Genomic DNA, 19,558 nt, shown 5'->3' with positions numbered 1-19,558 from the left:
GGAAGGAAGGGCGTAGAGACTGGTGGACACTTGCTCTGTGCCAGGTGCTATCTCTGTGAAACCCCTGCATTGGCACAGCCACCGTGCACGGGGACTGCAGCCGCGTGTTACAAATGGAGCCCGTGACACCCAGATCGCATCATTCGCCTGCAGCGCCCCACGGGGAGCACGTGGTGAGGCTGGGGTTTGAACTCAGAGCCGTCTGATGCCAAACCCTTGGCCTTCCTCCTGGCCTGTCCAAATGGATCGGCCTGCCTCCGCACAGGGCGGTGAGCAGGAGGCCCCTCTGCAAAGAAGGGGAGAGACGGGAAGAGCAAACCCCGTAAGCTGCGCTGACCGCCTTCTTCCTCTGACCTGTTACAGCCCCCCAGGCCGCCGCACCATGAGCCGCTCCCCGAGGGAAGCCCAGGCCCCGAGCCACCACGAGCGCCTTCTGCCCTCTGTGGCTCGCACCCCGTCTGTCACCCAGGTCGCACCAGCCAAGAAGATAACCTTCCTCAAGCGAGGGGATCCCCGCTTTGTCGGGGTCCGCCTGGCTGTTCACCAGCGCGCCTTCAAGACCTTCAGCGCCCTCATGGACGAGCTCTCCCGGCGCGTGCCTCTCTCCTTCGGGGTGCGCTCCGTCACCACGCCCCGCGGCCTGCATGGCCTCAGCGCCCTGGAGCAGCTGGAAGATGGCGGCTGCTACTTCTGCTCCGATAAGAACCCCCCCAAGATGCCCGGCGGGCCAGGCCGGCCGCAGGGGAGAGGCCCCTCTGCTCAGCAATCGCGGGATTTTGAAGGCCAGCGGGAGACGCCTGGAACGTCCTCCTCCTGGAAGGGTCCCAAAGCCCCAAGGAGGGTCTTGCTGGTGAAGAACGGGGACCCTAGACTCCAGCAGACGGTGGTTCTCAGTCACAGAGACACTCGGGACCTGACGGCCTTTCTCAGCAAAGCCTCAGACATTCTGCGCTTTCCTGTGAAGCACGTGTACACAATCAGCGGGAAAAAGGTGGGCTGTTAGGCCTGGATAGTTCCTTGAAAAAGTTCTCTGGACCTCGGGTCAAAATATAACCCTTAGATGGAATGGGGAAGTTATTCCTTGAAAAGAGGGACTCGATCGCCCTGCTACTAATTAAAGATGAATAGGGTAGAGGCATTCGGTCAAGTCGATTAATCCACAAACAATTGTTATTCACATTTTTAGCTACCGTTTAGTGAGCACTTAGTACGTGCCAGGCACAGTGCCTTGTACCTTCTCGTCATCTTCTTACTCAGTCCTCTCAACAACCTGTTTCCGTGAGAGTTCAGTGCAGGAAACAGAAAGTACTCCAGGTCCCTCAAGCAGAAAGATATTTAATAAAGGGCATTGAGGGGCTTCCCAGTCCTTGGGAAGCTGGAGAGTGAGCCGGGCCCCTCACGGTATGACACGAAGCTCAAGCATTGGTCTCTGCTCTTGGCAGGTCAGGCCCTGAGCAGAGGTGGTGGCCACATTTGCATGAAAGAGTTGGGGTTTCTGTTGCTAGCTCACACTCCTCTGCCACGTTGCTTGTCTGCACGCCCTGGGGAGGCCGGAGAAATGGGATGAGTGTCGCCCAGGGAGCAGGCCAGTTTGCGCACACGGGTATCACCTTGGTGCACGTTCACACGAGACACAAATGCTCTCACCCGCTGGGCCAATTCTGAGAGACCCATTCCCAGAACCTCCAGACGTGCCTGACACCAGGGCCCGGCCCCGTCCTGTCCTGCCGAGTCCCTGGCTGTCGGGTTGAACTGCTCTCCGCTGCCCACAAATTGCTATAGAACCTCTCGCCACTGCTCCTTCCATGAAAAATACACAGCCAAATTACACTGTCCCCTGGGCCTTCCTTCCCCACTGCCCCGAGTGGCCCTCGGGCGAGGCAGAGGCGATGGGCCCAGATCCTACTGCAAAACACGGAGCAGAGGCCAGAGAGGACCCTCCGTTTGGGAAAAGGGTGGGACGTGAATCGGGTCCCCGCATGGGCGCTGGAGGGCTTTCTGCTCTGGCTGCTTTAGGGAACACATTTTGCAGAGGGTGGACGGGCAGGCAGAGAAACAGCCTGAAGGCTCTGAAGTCTTTTCCACCCGAGATGTCCTGGTGCGGGGGGTGCCGGGAGAGAGGGAGATGGCTGTGGCAGGACCTCAGCCCCCGGCTGTGGGGAGTGGGTGGGATCCTGGGATCAGGAATCTGGGGTGAGATGTGCAGAAGTCAGGAGAGGGCTGGAGAGACAGGCTCCTCCTCCCCTGGGCCTTCAGGCAGAGGGCTCTCTGCAGCCGGGGCTGACGCGGGGCCCTTCTCCTGCAGCTGGACTCCCTGCAGAGCCTGCCGCCCGTGCTGGTGTGTGCCGGCCACGAGGCCTTCAGACCTCTGGCCATGGAAGATGCCAGAAGAAACAGGACTGAAACTTCAGCTGGGCTGGCTTCAAGGAACAAAAACGGTGAGTTGGTTTTTGGGTCTCCCCAATCCGACTTGCACTGGCTGGATGGTGGTTCAGCAGGGGCTGAGCAGGTAGCCCTTCCAGAATATTCAGGAAATCTGCATTCGGCCCCAATTCCCAGGGATCCCAGTCATTTTGGGGTCTCTCTTGCCCTTTCCTTCCCTTCTCAACACCATCAGCCTTAACTGGACCGAACATTTGACAGGGGCATGAGACAGCGGAGTCTGGTATTTAAAGGGAGCAGGGAGCAGGAGATCTTGAATCCAAAGTCTCTAGGCTCTACAATAACTGCTATTAAGAACCACAGTGGGCATGACAGCATAGAGGCCATGGCCACACCCATGTGGCATTTGCCTCTTTTGAGGGTCACAACTATCTTAGGCAACAGTGGTGCCCCACAGAGGGGTCAGAAGGACAAGAACTAACCGTGACCCTTGATCATCCACCATCCACCCATGTGTCCAGCCCAAATGCCTACACTGCATCAGTTTAGGCTATGATTGCTTTAAAAAAAAACAACAGCATTATTTTAAGAAGCAGAATTAATAAAATGCAGAATAAAAGTTTAAGCAAAATTATTGGAAGAACAGTTGGGAAATCTGGGGAGTAAACAAAGTACTGTCCCTTGTGAAAAGCTAAGAGAACACCAACAACGGTCTGGAGATGGCTGCGTGCCAGGTGCCGATGTATGGAGATGTCTCAGCCTGAGCCCCCTCCCTGGGGGAGCCCCAGTCTCCTCTGGTGCTCGTGGAGGGCAGGACACGGCAAAGCCACCTTCTGCCCAGATGTGCTCCACGGGCTCAGCCTTCCCTGGCCCTGCCTCTTGCACACGTTAGTTCAGGAGATGAAATTCGAAAGCACTTACGGCCCCGTCTTTCTGTCCCTACTGGCCTTTTTTTCTCTCCTTCACGGCTGGGGGAGGTGCCACTAGCAGGGCCTGATACTGAGCTCCGGGTCCTTCCTTGCGATCATTTATCAGCCCAAGAGCATGGTGAGCGTTGGGGTGATAAATCACCACTGATAATCGCCACGCACGTCGCAGTTTACAGTCAGGTTTGTAGGCGGCAGCCTGCTGGTCTCGCCTCCCATGCTGGAGTGGGCATGAGAAGGGCCGGGGTGAGCTCTGGGCACTGCCGCTCTGCCCGCCGGCTCTGCCGTCTCTCGAGAACCTTCTCTGTGCCAGCAACTACGCAGGACGTCATAGACATGGCCGTGCATCAGTACAAACCTACCAAATCTGTATGATTACATTTACTTTACGGCTTAGAAAACAGGCTCTGCCCAAAGCCACCTGGCCGGCATGTGGCGGGCGAGATGGAATTCAGACTCAAGTTCATCCTGCTACGCAGGTGCGCAGACGGTCGTTCTGGACCGGCTCCGCCCTTGCCGCGCAGTTGGGAGGCAGCGGCGCTGTCCCGGGGTGGAAGGCTCACGGCCTCTTTGCTCTTCTGCCCTCACTACCTTCCCCTCTTTTCTCTCGCCCTTCCCCGGTGCCAGGGAGCTGGGGGCCCAAGGCCAAGCAGAGCGTGATCCACGCGAGGCCCAGGTCGGGCAGCAGGCCGCGGCGGTCTTCCTTGCTGTCAGAGAGGTCTGGGCTCAGTGACCCCCCAGAGTCCCTGCAACGAGCCTGGGTGGGCTGTGCCCCCGACGGGCACCCTCTGGACACGCCGGCCCGGCCTGGCCCCTTGGTGGCCAGCGACGGCGTGAAGAAGAAGGTGCGCGTGAACGAGGACGGCAGCCTGGACGTGGAGATGAAGGTCCGCTTCCACCTGCTCGGCGAGGACACGCTCCTGTGGTCCCGGAGGATGGGGAGGGCCTGCGGGGAGGGCCCCGACCTCGGGGAGGTGGACCCCCTCTGCTGCGTGTGGGAGGGCCACCCTGGGGGCGGCTCGGTGGCGGGGGCGTGGGGGCCGAGGTCCTGCGGGGTGGAGCGCGAGGACGCCTGTGGCCGAGGCGGGCCGTCAGGACCCAGATACGAGATCTGGACGAACCCCCTGCACGCAGCCCGGGGAGAGGGGCTGACTTCTCGGAGGAGGTCGGGGCTGGCCCAGCACCCCCACGGCCGGGGCCCCCGGGGCCAAGGGGCCACCCTCAGGGAGAGACGCTGGGACAGTATCAGCTCAGCCTCCAGCTCCAGCCACCCCGAGGGCTCGGAGCCAGACTCCTCCTGCTGCCCCAGGACCCCAGAGGGCGGTGCAGGCAGTGGTGGCCTCTCTGCCCAGAGCAGAGCCAAGCGGGAAGCTGGCCCATGCCCAGAGACAGCGGGGCCAGGCAGCCAGGGTGCCAAAGGGGCTCCTTTTGACACGTCGGCCGGCGAGTGGGGTGGGCAGCACTGGGGCTGCTTGGACGAGGCAAGGCCTGAGACTTCCCAGCAGGAGGTCACCCAGGGAGGTGACCCCAGTTCTCCCACCCTGAGTCCCTCAGCTTTAAGGAACGAGGACCTGCAGGCAGAGACATGTGGGCAGGGCACTGGGTGCCACCAGGCCAGGTGGGGGTCTGTGACGAGGCTGCCCCTGGCCCCAGGCCATTCTGGCTCCTGGGACACAGATGGAGGTTCTCCCCCACCTCCCGCCTGTGCCTCAGCCCAGAGGGGGACAAGGAAGCAGAGGACCCGCACTAGTGCCGTGTCCCCACCCAGCTCTCCTGGCCTTGGCCGAGTGGCTCGGAGAGGCCATGCTGGGGAGTGTCACCACTGCAGGGACACCCACTGCCTGCCGGACTTACCTGCAGCCCAGCCAGCGCCAAGGCCTCCCGACCGAGGAGGGGCCTGCCCGGAGGGCCCAGCTGCACGACTTTCCGAAAGCTCCTCGAGCACCCAGACACAGGCCTCCGGGGACCGGAGAGCCCCCTCCTCGGGCTCGCTGCATTCCCAGGACCTGCCCGCGGCCAGCAGTGCCACCATCTCTCCTGCAGGCAACTTGGACTGCGCTTCTGGTTCCTTCCACTGCGAAGCTCCCTCTGCCGGGTGGGCAGGGGACGTGGGGTCCAGGGCGGGCTCCCCGGCTCCTGCTCCTCCCCACACACCCCACTTCTGCTCTCAGGCTAGGGCTGGTGGCCAGGGCCCAGAGGCGGGGGGCATCCCCGAGCCTTCCTCGCCCTTGGCCCTGCAGGTGGGACGGCCTGACCCAGGGGAGGCAGGAGGCCACCGAGGCCACTGCGGCTTGCAGATCGGAGCATCCCCAGTCCAAGGAGGCCCTGGTGGCAATGCACAGGCGCTGTGGGTACCATCCTCTGAGGCCGCCTGGGTGTGCAGCAGGTACTGCCCCACCCCGCCCAGGCGGCGGCCCTGTGCCGAGAGGCGCCCTTCCAGCTGTGGGAGCAGTGGCCGCTGCCATGGTGCTGCCCGGGGGCCAGGTGGGAGCCGGCAGTGGGGGGAATCGCCTGCCGTGGGGTGCGTGCTGTCCCCAGACCCCACGGGGGGATCCCAGGGGAAGACCGCTGCAGGCAGGGAAGGCCCCGAGGAGCAGGAGGAGCGTGGCGGCGTGTCCCCAGGCGCTCTGCCCCACGCCTCGCCAGACGCCGTGGTCCGAGAATGGCTGGGCAACATCCCAGAGGAGCCTGTGCTCTTGAAATACGAGATGGTGGATGAGGCCGCAAATGCGGCCGGGGACGGCCCAGAAAGCCCCAAGGAGGACCCTGAGGACGGCCGTTCTCCAGAAGGCCCAGGGGGGCTAGCTCAGGCCAGGCCACGGCCCCCTGAAGGGGACGCCAGCGAGAACCTAGAGCCAGACAGGGCCCTCCCGGGGACTGGCAGTGCCGGTCCCTCACCTGGAGAGGGTCCTCCCCAAGGGGCAGCTCCGGGCGGAAATCCCAAAGCCTTTGCGGAGGCCAGAGTGGGCGGAGAGGCGGCCGTGGGCTGTGGGGTGCCCCAGGGGGTGCTTCCCGCCAGGGTGTGGGCCTCCGCGCAGATCATGAAGGCACTGGCGGGCTTCAGGCAGGGCCGGCCCAGCAGCCTGCCCGAAGTGTCCGGCCCGGCGGCCCGGAGGCTCAGCCGCTCAGCCGGGGCGCTCATCACCTGCCTGGCCCGGCTGCACTTCTTCGATGAAGATCTGGGGTCTCCTAATGGCAAAGCAAGCTTCGCAGACTCCCCTCGGTACCAGGAGCTGCTCAGCCTCTCCCGGGCCCTGTGGCCAGGCTGTGACCTTGGCCAAGGCCAGCCAGACTCCAGCCTCCAGGAGCTCACGTGGAGCCAGGCTCTGCCAGGCCTCGGGTCCCACGCCATGACCGAGGACCTCACGCCAACGTCCTCCTCTGGCGTGGACCTCAGCAGTGGCTCGGGGGGCTCGGGGGAGGGCAGCGTGCCCTGTGCCGCGGACTGTGCCCTGGGCCCGGAGAGGGTGGAGCTGCCCCAGAAAACCTCCCACCAGAGGCCTGATTCCAGAGGCTCAGAGAACGCGGAGGATCTGGGAAACCCACGGCCAAGCTGTTGCCCGGCCTCCCCCCACTCGCAAGCCCCCGGTGAGGGCCGGGCAGGGGGAGACGGCGGAGAGCTGGGGCTGGGCAGCCCCCCGGGGCACGCGGTTGGACAAGCAATGCAGGAAGAAGGGGCCCAGTTAGAGGAGACCAGAGAGGGAATGGAAAGAGAAGAACTGCAAGAGTCTGCGGAAGAGGAAAGGCTTTCAGAAGAGGGCAGGGTGGGCTGTCCGGGTGGGGATGAGGGCGGGCAGGAGGAGGGAGCGGGAAGAGCCTCTGCCCCAGCAGCAAGGAGAGAGGAACCCACGGAGCCCCCCGGTCAGCTCGGCGAGGGGGACCCACATGCCGGTGAGGATCAAAGCGGCCCCCAATTCGAGCCTGGTTTGGAAGATCTGCCTGGAGCAGCCTCGCCCCTGCGGGGGGCTGGCGAGGAGAGCGCGCCCGCGGCTGGCAGAGTGTCTCTGGATCCGGACCCTGTCTGGGCGTCCACGATGCTGAAGAAGATGGAGAAGGCCTTCATGGCCCACCTTGCCGGCGCCGTGGCACAGCTCCGGGCCCACTGGAGCCTGCAGGACCACCCTCTGCTGGACCAGATGGCGGCCGAGCTGCAGCAGGACGTGGGCCGGCGGCTGCAAGACAGCACCCAGAGAGAGCTCCAGAAGATGCTGAGCCGGGCGGGGCGCAGGGCCCCGGGGCCGCCCGGGGAGGCCCTCAGCCGGGAGCCGTCCTCGCAGACGGAGCAGCGCAGGCGCTGCCTCCGGGGCCTGCGCAACCTCTCGGCCTTCTCGGAGCGTACCGGAGGCCTGGGGTCCCTCTCCCTGGAGGACAGCGCAGCCCTGGGGACCCAGCAGGATGGGGTGGCCGAGGGGGAGGAGTTCTGTCCCTGTGAGGCCTGCGTGAGGAAGAAAGTGAGCCCTGTGTCCCCAAAGGACACCGTGGGGACAAGCAGGGCACCTATCAAAGAGGCCTTCGACCTGCAGCAAATCCTGCAGAAGAGGAGAGGAGGGTGTTCCAGCGGGGACGCAGCCGAGGGGGCCCCTGAGAAGACAGGGGCAGAGCAGCTTCAGGAGGACCCCTCAAGCCCCCGGCCCTCCTGGGGGGCTGATGATGGGCTGGGGCTGGGGCCTGGGGTGCAGGGGGAGGAAGCCAGGGACCAGGGCTCCGGGGGTTCGGACAGTTTGGAGCGTGAACCCTCAGCAGTAGGTGACCAAGATCCAGGAGGACAGAGTGAAGGCGCGGAAGGTGTGGGGGCCCAGGAAGCTGACGGGGAGGGGCGGCCTGGGTCAGGAGGGGGGACTCAAGGGGAGAGAGGAGGGAGCCCTCTGGTCAGCCCACAGCAGGGCCAGTCAGAGGACGCTTCTGAAAACGGCAGCCCGGACCAAGAGGGCAGGCCCGCGTCACCTCCCGCCCCAGGTGAGGACACCCCCCGCCAAAGCCCAGACCCCCAAACGGGCCCTTCCTGCTCCAGCCCACTCTGCCCGGGCAGCTGCTCTCAGAAAGGCTCAGAAGACGGTGGCAGTGGAGACATGAGAAACACTGAAGCTGAGTCCGAGGGGGTCCGTTGTGCAGAGAGAAAAGTCACCAGGATGTATCCAGAAAGTTCTACTTCTGAGCAAGAAGAGGCCCCTTCCCGCCCACGGACTCCAGAGCAGGGGGCAGGCAAAGGTTCTCACCTACAAGATGAGAAGGCCGCTACAAGCCGCCCCTCCACTGGGGCGGCGGGCAGGGCGGATGGCTTCGGCCAAGACGACTTAGATTTCTAGACATGACCAGGCTGCAAGGCTGCCTAGGCGCTCTGTGTTTATTAACATCTGTCTACGAACCTGAGTGAGGCTCAGTCCACCGCAGACATGCAAAGCACGTGGAAAAAGACCAAGGACTTGCCAACGACATGGCCCAACCATGCTGTCCCTGGGTCCTAAATCCAGAAGCTTCCGAGAGCCCCAGGGCCCGTCCCATATGAGAGGGGTGAGGAAGGTGATCTACAGATACAACCTGTATCAGCTCAGCAGCTCCCGTGCGTTGGTCTGCGGAGCTCAAGATGATGGAACTGATTGGAGCGGTTCCAGGAGGGTTTTTGTTTGTGTGTTTGTTTTCTGCTAGCGAGTGTTCCTCTCCTACTCTTCCCTATTGATCTCCTGCTGTTTTTCTCCTTGGCCTCTCTTAGTCCTCACCTCGTTTGACTTTGAGGTGCTTTTGTTCTGAACATATCTGGTGACTCTGCAGAGGTGAATCCTTGGGAAAAGCAGATAACTTCAGGGTCATTTGATAAAGTTTGTTCTCAGCCCCAAAGTCCAAATGTTTTTCCTTCATTCATATTTTTTTTTGTAAGGGAAAAATTGGAAAATGTAAAAAAGCAGCAAGAAGGAAAAGAAGTCATCCACAATCCCATCACTCAGAGATAACTTCTGTTAGTTTGATGTATTTCCTTCCCATCACTTTTAACCATTTTATAGTTGAGATTCCTCTTTACATATTTTTTTAAAGTTAACAATGTAAGAATTTTCCCCACTTATCTCAAAATCATCATAAACCTATCTTTTAATATCTGAATAATGTTCCATTATGAGAATATAAGATATTTTACTGTTTTCCTACTCTTGACCAGTTAGATGATTTCCATTAATTTGTTCTTAAAACATTTTTCCCTGAACGTCTAATTATTTCCTTAGGATAGATTCCCAGGCATGGAATTACTGGGTTCAAGGATATCCACCTTTTTAAGGCTTTTGATATCCAAATTGTTTTTACAAAGGTCTGTACAGATTTACATCACTGGCCTACCACCTGGTCATCAGTGTTTGGTATTGTCATTAAAACTGAGAAATCATTTGCTAATTGGATGGGCAAAAAACAGTACCACATTTTAATGTGGTGCTATTTCAGGTCTATTTGATTATTAAAGAGATTAAAGTTTTGTCTAGAGTTTTAAAAAACTATTTGCATGTGAATTATGTGTGTATGCCTTTTACACATTTTTCTACTGAGATTTCAGCTTTTTTGTTTAATGAATTGATTTGCATGCACCCTTTATAATTAAAAAATTTCTACGTACCATTTGTGAGATTTTAAAAATGCCCTCTCTCTACCTTGTTCTAAAGCAGTACTTGGACTGGGCTCTGTTCAGATAGGAGCTCCTGGATGGGGCAGGATGTCTTGGACAGGTTCTCACCGATTTCCTGTTCGTTCAGGGGTATTTCGTGGTATCCAGATTTATTGAAATGGAAGTCTATGCTACAAGAACAGGTGTTGTTCACTGTTTGCACGAAGCAAAAGTTGGGCGTATGCTGTGTCTGGTATCTACAGGAATCCATTCTACAGAGGGAGGAGATGTTCTTAATAAAATTTGACATGTTTGTAAAATGTCTGCAGAGGTGATTCTTCAAAGTTTTTATAATAAAAGCATAAATATACATATATAAACTTTTACATATTAATATTTGGGGGGATGAGTGTTGCTGGTGTTGGCTGAAGGGCTGGTGGAGGCTGTCCACGCGTAGCCCCATTAGTAGAGTGAAGGTCTGGCATCTTAGCCGGAAGCCCCCAGTGGCACAGACCGCACTGTGGGCTGGCCTGGATATGGTGACGTGCAGGGTTGAACAGCACTTGTCCCCACTGGTTGACACGAAGCATCCTGTAGGCACCTGTTCTGTGATTGCAGGTCCCCAGTCACCCCTCAGATATGCCGCAACCCCTTTGTTTCACTCCCTGCTGCCTCCCCGCCACCTGCTGAGCTGACACCTTGTTACTGCAAAATGGCATCGTCTCTCTAGCCCAGAGCTTGCAATGGAAAGAGCACAGGGCCTGGAGCTGGGGGACCTGGGCCCAAGTCCCAGGGATAGCACCTCGGTTTCAGCATCTGAGAAACGGGCTAATAATGTTTTCCTCACTGTATTGTTGAGAAACAGAGAACATCTGAAACTTCTTTACGCATTTGCTGGGGCTATCTCGATATTTTAATCATAACCGCTATGTGTTCAACGTCTGCAATGAATCGGGTACCATGCCAGATTCTTTACGTAAATCATCCTGTTCCACGTTCCCCGCATGTCTGTGAAGTGAGCAAGCAGGTGTCGTTATTTCCACAAATGAGGCTTAGAAGAGAGACACAAACAAACCTGCCCAGGCGCACACAGCCAGGGAGGCAAAGCCAGGATATAAACGCGGATATTTCAGACCCTAAAGTCTACGTCCAGATTTTTTTTCATTTTGATTCAGGCCCTGCAAATAAATAACTTAGCTAAAGGTGGGTAACACCTTGTGGAATGAATTTACTACAGAAGAGTCAAGACTTAGGAAAGTGACTTAGATGAGATTTTTTGCCCAGCTGATTCCATTCTGCCCTAGCAACGTTCTACTTCTGTGCAGACATCAGGAGTGGGAGACCAGCTGGGTTTGTAAAGCCAAGGGCTCAGCTGAAAGTTCTCTGTCCACGGGATTCTCCTCCTAGTTACAAACTCACCTGCTTTCAGCCCCCAAATCGTCCTGCTGCTTATGTTGAAAAAACTTTGCTGTTGATGGACAACTCTATGTTTTCTTCTGACTTGGAGATGAAGTCTTTCAGGGCCAGCCGCTAAGGTGGGGATTTTCTGCCTCCTCCCCGCTCTTTTCTCTGCGGCCATCGTGCAGCATCTCTGGCCCTGCCGGAGCCTCCTCCTGTCTTGGAATCCACACTGAGCCGCCATTGCTCAGAAGGCAGCCAAAGAGCTCATGGTGTCAGCAGTGATGCAAAAGCACTGAAACCCATGGGGATTCTCCTCGAATGGTGGGGAAAACGAACCAATCCCTTCTCGCCTCTCCCTGCCGTCCAGCTGGAGGGGATCAGAGATTCCAGCGGAAAAGGAGCACCTGTTAGTGGCTGAGAACCAAAGGCCCGTGTCCAGAGACCCCGACCTCACTGGTCTGGGCGAGGGCTCCCACCCTGCGCTCCCGGCGCATGTCACGTTCAGTCGAGGTGGCAGATCACCGATTTAGTCTCACAGCCTCCTGAAAAGGTCACCCGCCTAAATCCCACAGCCGTGTAAGGGGCCTTTTTCTATACCCACTCAATACCCCGCCCCAGGGCTAGGAGAGGCCCCGCAGACAAATGCAGCACGCCGCGAATCTGCCCCCGTCATCCCGGCCAGGTCTCCCGCACGCCCCTAGCTCGTCACCCACCGCCCTGCCTCTGAGTCTCCCCCCGAGGCCCAGGTTCTGTCTCCAGAAGCCCCGTCTGATGCGGGGCCCCTCTCCTGACCTCTGACTTCCAGCTGTGTCTCAGAAAGAACAGGGTCGCTTCCCGACATTCCAGGCTGGCTTGGGAGCACCCTGCCTCGAGGCGAAGGGATGAGCTGGGTGACTTCTCCCGGCTCTCTCGATCCTGGCAGTTTCGGGAAAGGGCAGACCCAGGGACGGACGCCCGCGGGTATAACCAGTGCAAAGGTGGGAGGGGTGAGAGTTGGAAGTGACTAATTTTCTTGGAAAAGGCTGAGCCCCGCATTCCATCTCGTTCTGCCCAGCACGGGAGTGCGTCCTCTCTCTGTGAGAGGCAGGCCACAGCAGGACGGGCAGCTGAGAAAGATTTGGGGGACCCAGGGTAAAGAGAGTGCTTTGCAACTCTTGTGTTCTGCCATTAAGTAGCAATTAGGCGGCCTGTCCTGGTGGCTCACACCTGTAATCCTAGCACTCTGGGAGGCTGAGGCAGGAGGATAACTTGAGCTCAGGAGTTCAAGACCAGCCTCCCATCTCTACAAAAAATTTAAAAATTAGACGGGCACGGTGGTGCACGCCTATAGTCCTAGCTACTTGGGAGGCTGAGGCAGGAGGATCGCTTGAGCCTGAGAATTTGAGGTTTCCGTGAGCTAGGCTGACGTCATGGCACGCTAGCCCAGGCAACAGAGTGAGACTCTGTCTCAAAAAAAAAAAAAAAAAAATGTAGCAATGAGCCGTCTCCCCTTTCGTACTCCAAAACACACCTGAGCTCCCCAAATGCACGTCAGAGTCAAACCCACTAGAAGTTCCGAATTTAAGGGCTGAGGGTGAGGAGAGAAAACTGGGATAAATGAGTCTATTCCCTCCTGGGTCAAACACTCTCCCCCACTATGAAGCTAGACGTGTCCAGTTCATCCTGGTCTGAGCAGCTGTTCTGTGCCTGGCCATGTGCCACAGCTGGGGATACAGAGAAAAACACTGTCCCTGAGGTCCCCTGTACATATGCTTGTGTGTGGCCTCCACTCCTTCAGGGCTCAGTGGTCAGAGGTGCAACCCTCCGACAGAAAAGTAGAATAAAAAAGGAACAGAGGTCCTGCTCTGGGCACCATTTCTGCAACGGTGAGAGCAGAAAACCAGGTGGTGGCCGAGAAAACAGAGAGGTGCAGTGGAAGTGGCCTCCACAGCAACCCCCAACCACAAAAGGGACGGGGCTTGTGGGTCTTTGGAGCAGTGGCAGTGGTGGTGTGTGGCGTCTCCAGGAGCTGCGGGCTAGAGCCAGGCTGGGTCACGAGCGGAGGCTGGGGTAGGATGGGGTGACCCCAATTTGGGGAAACTGCGGACAGGTCATACGGCAAGCACGTGTGTGCACATGTGTGTGTCCGTGTATGCATGCGTGTCTGCATGCATGGGGGACAGGTGGCTCCATGGGGAGCTGAGAGTCGCAGCAGTGCTGCCTGGTTGAGGAAGGGTTTCGACACCCCTTAGGCTGGAGACCCGAGAGACGCGCTCTTTGGAAGGCAAGAGCTTTGGCTGACGAGGGGGCAGGCCTGCGAGAGTCCTGCCTGTGTCCTCGGGGAGGACGGGGCTCCAGCCAGCCCAGCAGCAGCTCAAGGCTTGTCCCTGGCTTGAAGACCAGGGTCCCCAAAACACAGACCCAGAAAGAGGAAGCTGAGAACCTGGGAGAGGTGGGGGTGCGGCAGGGCCGGGCTTGTTTCTTGCAGGGAAGTGGCCATGGGAGGCAGGGAGCAGGACTGTCGGGGTCACTGGGTTCTGGGGGAGGGAGTCCAGGCCACCACGAGGGGTGTGGGCTTCTTTCTTCCAGAGGTTTCTGCCTGAGGCCTTGTAGCTGCCAGCTAGGATGGCCTTCCTCACTATACCTGGCTTCTCCGCAGTGACCCAGGGAGCCCACGTCCTTGGAGGACTCAGCCTCCCCTCCCCGGCTCTGGGGCCAGGGACTCGAGAGGCCCACCCTGTGCCTGGCAGGCATGACACAGGAACCAGGTGAGAAAGGAGGACATCCTCCCTCACACCAAACACTCGGCTTCTAGGGCTGGTAACAGTGAGCCCCTGGGCCCTGCTGCCATATCCTGATTCTCCGTGTCACAGGCGCACAGGACTGTCACACCAGGAGGGCCACACACCTGCTACACCTTAGCTCTAGCCTGTTTTATCTCTGAGTTATTGGAGCTTATGTAGTCCAGCACCCTTATTTGAGAGATAAGAGGGCAGAGGCCCAGAGAGGTTGTGTCCCTGCCCACGGTCACACAGCAGTCCACGCAGAGCCAGGCCTAGGAATGGGTTCCCTGATTCACAGGCTCCACGGGTCGGAGCGCACAAGCCTCAGATCCCGGCCGCGTCCCCGCTCGGGGGTGGACATGGAGCCTGGGCAGGGAGGGCAGCGTCCCGGCCTAATTAGACGCTGTCGCGGCGCAGGGACACGGGTGTGGGGGGGCTGTGCTCGGAGATTAGTGCCCCTCCATAGATCATAGGCACGCCAACGACATAATAAATAATCTGCCCAGAGGTTTTAAAGGTAAAAATCAGCAAACCATTAATAACGTTCCCGGCACCATACATCACGCTGAAATCTTCCCGTTACGCCGCTGCCTGAGCTGTTCGCATTTTCTCAGCTGCTCTTTCTTCTCCCCCTTTCTAGAGTGTTCTGCTGCAGCTCCGAAGCCCCTCCCCGCAGGTGCTGAGCTGGGGAGGATGGGGACGGAAGCCCTTTCAGGTTTCCCGGCGGGGCTTGTCCAGGTGGTGGCGGCAGCCGAGGGACGGGGAGGGGAGGCGCCCGCTCCCTTTCCTGGGACTCCGGCTCTGCTTCCACTTTTCCTTCCCACGGATGGGATGGAGCTGACAGCCACGTCCCCTTGCCCCGGCTCTAAGGAGGAATAACTCTGTGGCCTCTCTCTCTGTGACCAAGGAGGTTTAATTAATTAACGCAACAGGGTCACATTAAATAAGATAAGTGCTGATTGCTGCGTTTTCCAATCCCCACCTGGCGCGCCCTCAGTCCGGGGGACAGCAGGTGCCAGCAGGAGCCCGGGGCCTGGCTCCCCAGATCTGGGGGCACCGGGTGTGCTTTAGCAGTGAGGGAACCTGCGGTGTCAGGCGAATGAAGGGCCGGAGGAAGAGGAGGGAGAATCGGGGAGACGGCTGTCAGAGCATGGGCCGGGCTGGCCGGCAGACCTGTGTGCAGGTGACTCGGCCTGTGACGGGGGCAGCATGAGGACACAGTGACAAGGCAAGAGGAGAACCAGCGGGTTGCACAGGAGTCTCCTCTCCAGCACAGGGGGTGAGACTTTGACCGAGTCACACCCACTTGGCCGTGACTTTCTCAGCTGCGAAGCACAGTCCTTTGCAACCCTCTGCGGCCCTTTGCAGCGGTCCCACGCCGTGCTTCATGAACTAACTCTTTAAAGCACGTGCGCTTTGAACCGCTTCTAACATCGCTGCAATAAGAGGGTTCTTGGGTGAGGGATCCAGGCGAAGGCAGAATAAGAATTCTGTGCTCGCTAATCCTTGCCTTCCGCGGAGACCCCTTAGGGGACCACTCTAGGGAGGCTCTCCCGGCTGCCTGGGGAGGGGGGTTCTCGTGTCGGCTCTTTTGCAATAAGCTGGATGGCCTGCAACCAGCTCCTTCACTCTTCTGGGCCTGTTTCCTTATCTACGACATTCCTAAAGTCCCTCCGCCTCTGAAATGTGGGGCTGAGTCACCCCTGAAGTTCCCACTGTACTCGCCGGAGCAGAGCCAGAGCCGCGGGCTGGGGGTCTGGGACGCCCCCCGGGCAGTCTTGGCTTGGAGCCTGGAATCCCTCAGCCCCGGCCTTTTCCAGCCTTGGCTAAGGCATGGACCTCCCCACGGCTCAGGGCTCTGTTCCCCTCCCCGTCTCCGACTCCGCAAAGACGGGTCACGCGTCCACCGGACCGCACCTCACGTGTGAGCTTCCGCACGTTTCACAAAGCCCAGCCTGGTCTCCTGCGGCCCTCAGTGACCAGGGAGGAGGCAAGACAGGCCTGCCGTGCCCATGTGTTGGACGAGGAGACTGGAATGGAAGGATGGAGGGAGGAGTGGGGAAATCCTGCAGGGAAAGGCCCCTTGCAGAGAGAAGCTGAGGAGGACCGTGTCATGAGAGCCAACAGCAGAGGCGGGACGGGCGGTTCTGAGAGCGTCTCTCTCCCCAGCAGGTGCCCCTGAAAGCCCAGCATCCTCCTGAGGCTGGTGGCACTTCCAGGACCGGATGGATCATCCAGGCACTCCATTTCCTGCAGCGAGCCTCTATCTGGACCAGGGTCCCCAACGGCACATCAGCAGTCTTGACGGCCCAGCTGGTGGCCCCGCTGCCATGCCCCCTTCTGTACCTACAGTGCCTCCTGCCACGCTCTGCTGCCCAGCAGTGTGGTCTGGGCGAGATACCAATGTCTCTGCCACTCAGTTCACAGTGCGCCCATTGGGCCCCCACCCACCTAAGTGGTCGTGGGAATTCGATGGTGTGATGGGTACACGGCATCGTAAATATGCAATAAGTTAGTTATTGTGACAGTTGAAGATTACTTGGCTTCAGAGGTATCAGCTGCTGCTGGAGTTCAGCCGGGGGTGGGGTGAGGATTCGCATTCGGTCGGGTGGAGCGTTTTGGGAAGAGATGAGGTGTGCTCGAGACCTCGAAGAACCAGGAGGGCTTTGGCAGGAGGAGGTGGGAGCCGGGCTGGGGGATTCCGGGGTGGGGAGCAGCTTGTCCGCGGCACAGAGGTCTGGGAGACCAGAAGGGTCCCGGCGCCCAGGCGTGGTGGCCGGGCTAGCACTGTGGCCTGTGCCCGGCTGCCCCACGCTGGGCCACAGCCCTGCTGCAGCGTCAGTTCTGATGGTACAAAACACTTGGCCAGCCCGCTGTCCCGAGATACTCCAGCTTCCCTCAATTCCCCGTCACCGCGACGGACCCTCGACCCCCTCTCGGGCCCTGATGGATGGCTCCCAAGCTGGACTTCATACATCTCCGTCTTCGCCAGAAGCTGTGACACAAGTAATTGGTGTCACCTCTGTTGATTGCTTGCCAAGTGCTGACAAAACAGCCCATAATAGGGAGCTCTGGTGCACTGCCCCTGATTGTGTGGGGGAGGGGCTGCTGGGAACTGGCCCAGCGCATCCCTGAGGTCTCGGGGGTAACCAGGGGAGTGGCCCCGGCAGCAAATGCAAAGGTACCGTGGTCCCAAACTGGAGAATGTGCTAGACAGAGTCCCTCTAAAGTGACATGGCTCAGTGTTTGGGACCCGTGCTTTGCCCCTGCGGCTGTACCTGGGGTGTGACACACAGATCTGCCCCAACCAGTCAATGGCTGCTTGGCGTCTGGGGACATGGCGTTGGAGGCCCTCAAGAGTCGTCTTCCCCTGGTTCCTGCCAGAAAAGCACCTGTCACTTCTCTTCACAGCTGATGCGTTTAAGGCCAGATGAGTTTCACCTACGAGTACAGACTGAGGTGTCAGCAAGGGGAGGTGTCAGGGGACCTGCCTCGGGACTAGGTACACCTGGCAGAATGCCACTGACAGCACGGGGGGACGGGGCGGGGGTTGAGGACTGCCGGGAGCTGTGCAAAACCTCCAGCTCTCCACCACGTCTGATCTGCCCTGCAGACAGCAGAGAGCCCGACACATGGACCACTCGCAGCGGCTCCTTCTCTCCTGCCCAGCCCCCGCCCACCTTGGCAAGAGGGAGCAGCAGGCTGTGGCCACAGTAAGACCCCGGGGAGGGTGTCCACGGCCTACACCACGTGCTCTCCGTGAGGACTTTGGGCGAGAATTTCTCTTTGGTGTTAGTGTTAGAAATAACACTTTGGTTTATCTCTGTGTCTTTTTCTCCTCTCAACCGCCGTGACAGATCGCGTTGTCCTTTCCCGACGACCGCCACGTCTGCAGCTCCCCGGCCGCATGCTGGACGTCACCGGTTGCCCGCCGCAGCTTGCACCCCACTCCGCTCCACGTCCCCTCCCCTCCCTGCCTTCTCTGCCCCCCAGCCTGTTCCTGGCTGTGACTCGTCTCACCCTGTGTACCGTGTGCATCTTGCAGGTTGCTCCAAGTCCTTTCTGGCATAAGGTGGCAGGTGGGGCTGGGAAGCAAATCGACAGACGTCGTCTCAGCGCCGGCGATTTGCGTGTCACAGACGAAGGAGGCGAATCTTCCCTCCAGGCTCGTGGTCCTGCCCCGGGCTGCCCCTCTGTGTCTGTGCCCACACGTCTATGCCATCCCTGCTGCTGCTGTGAGCCGGAGAGGAAATGGCCCAGCACTCCCACCAGCTAAGCCAGCGGCCGGCTGGGGCAGAGGCAGAGTCTCTAGGGGGCCACTTTGGTGGCGCCTGCAGGGCACTCAGCCCTTGGGACAACTTGGTCTAGCGTTGGGCCACACCCTGAGGTATTTTGTACCCTGCTTCCTGCAACGGCCAGCCTACTTGAGTGACTGCTAAGCCCACCTGGGTGTTGGGCGGCGACACAGCTGTTCTCACAGGCTGGGGGTGAAGAATCCTCCTGGGGGCGTTGGCGGGACAGGGGGGCGGCAGAGGTCGACGTCCCTCGGCCCCCTGGGCTCAGGGCTTGGCTGTCCTGGAGCTGCAGGCTCCTTGCTCTGACATGTGACCCTTGCCCTCCCGTGCACGGGAGGCTGGAAGGGCCCTTCTTGGGTGCACGGCTCCCCGTCTGCACCTGCCCCCCCCCCCCCGCAGAGAGGACGCCGCCCGAGGAGGGGCAGGGAGTGGAGCACGGGGCCCCCAACCACCCTCTGCAGCGCGGCTCCAGCCTGGCCCTTGGGACCTGCAGATCCTTCCTCACCCCCGCCGGCCTGGGAGAGTCCCCGCCACCGGCTCATTGTCCCGCTCCTGCCACTTTTCCTCTGCCGCATTGTTCCCGTTATCAGCATCCTACACGCTGCAGCGGCTGCACAGGAAAGCGAGGCTGCCGCTGAGGCTGTCGCCCGGGCTGCGCCGACCGGCCCAGGTGTCCCGCCGGCGGGGGCTGCTCTGCAGGCCTGTCCGGCCGTCTCCTTTGAGGGCTGGTGGAGTACCCGCACACGGCCGTGCTCTCTGAGGGTATCCTGGTCTCAGTGCTTGGGTGGGGGCAGGAAACTCTGGGCCCAGGCCCCCCACTTTCCAGCTGTGACATCGGGAGGTGCCCGCCATGCCTCCGGGTCTGTCCGTTGGTGGGAGCCCTGCCCCAGGTGGAACCTCCATGTCTGTTCCTTCTCTGCTAAGCACAGGCTGCCTGCTTTACCGAAAGGACCGTAGAGGAGGAAAGGAAAATGTTCTGTGGACCGCCCTTCCAGACGACAGGGAGCGCGTTAGGGCCGCTGGGTGGCAGAGGCCCAGAGCAGCCGCGATTTCTCGCCCTTTCTGAAGGGAGGGATTCAGCTTGGAGCAGGCCTCCCATGGCCGCCACACCCCACGCCTGGGGAGAAGGGGCTGGGGGAAGGGAGAAGGAACCCTGCTTTCGGTCTGCACTGGGCTCGAATATTCTAGAACTGGATGGTACAGACT

General features: G+C 59.5%; 1 protein-coding gene across 1 annotated transcript; it reads left to right on the top strand.

Annotated features, from left to right (window-relative positions):
- Positions 1 to 367: 367 nt before the first annotated feature.
- Positions 368 to 19,112, top strand: RP1L1 (retinitis pigmentosa 1-like 1). Its single transcript, XM_012654929.1, has 4 exons — positions 368 to 991; positions 2,306 to 2,438; positions 3,936 to 8,264; positions 18,943 to 19,112. Exons 1-4 carry the CDS (start codon positions 383 to 385, stop codon positions 19,110 to 19,112), a joined length of 5,241 nt encoding a protein of 1,746 aa, XP_012510383.1. The 5' UTR covers positions 368 to 382.
- The last annotated feature ends 446 nt before the right edge of the window (positions 19,113 to 19,558 follow it).

The sequence above is a fragment of the Propithecus coquereli genome, unplaced genomic scaffold (genome assembly GCF_000956105.1).
Source record: "Propithecus coquereli isolate 6110/MARCELLA unplaced genomic scaffold, Pcoq_1.0 Scaffold451, whole genome shotgun sequence".
Lineage (NCBI taxonomy): Eukaryota > Metazoa > Chordata > Mammalia > Primates > Indriidae > Propithecus > Propithecus coquereli.
Note: the sequence above shows the minus strand (reverse complement) of the source record. Positions and strands in the feature narration are given on the sequence as shown.

Coding starts and splice junctions, on each gene's coding strand:
- RP1L1 (XM_012654929.1), top strand. CDS start 383: ATGAGCCGCTCCCCGAGGGAAGCCCAGGCCCCGAGCCACCACGAGCGC. Junction 2,439..3,935: donor GGCTTCAAGGAACAAAAACG/GTGAGTTGGTTT, acceptor CCCCGGTGCCAG/GGAGCTGGGGGCCCAAGGCC. Junction 8,265..18,942: donor CGCGTCACCTCCCGCCCCAG/GTGAGGACACCC, acceptor TCCCGTTATCAG/CATCCTACACGCTGCAGCGG.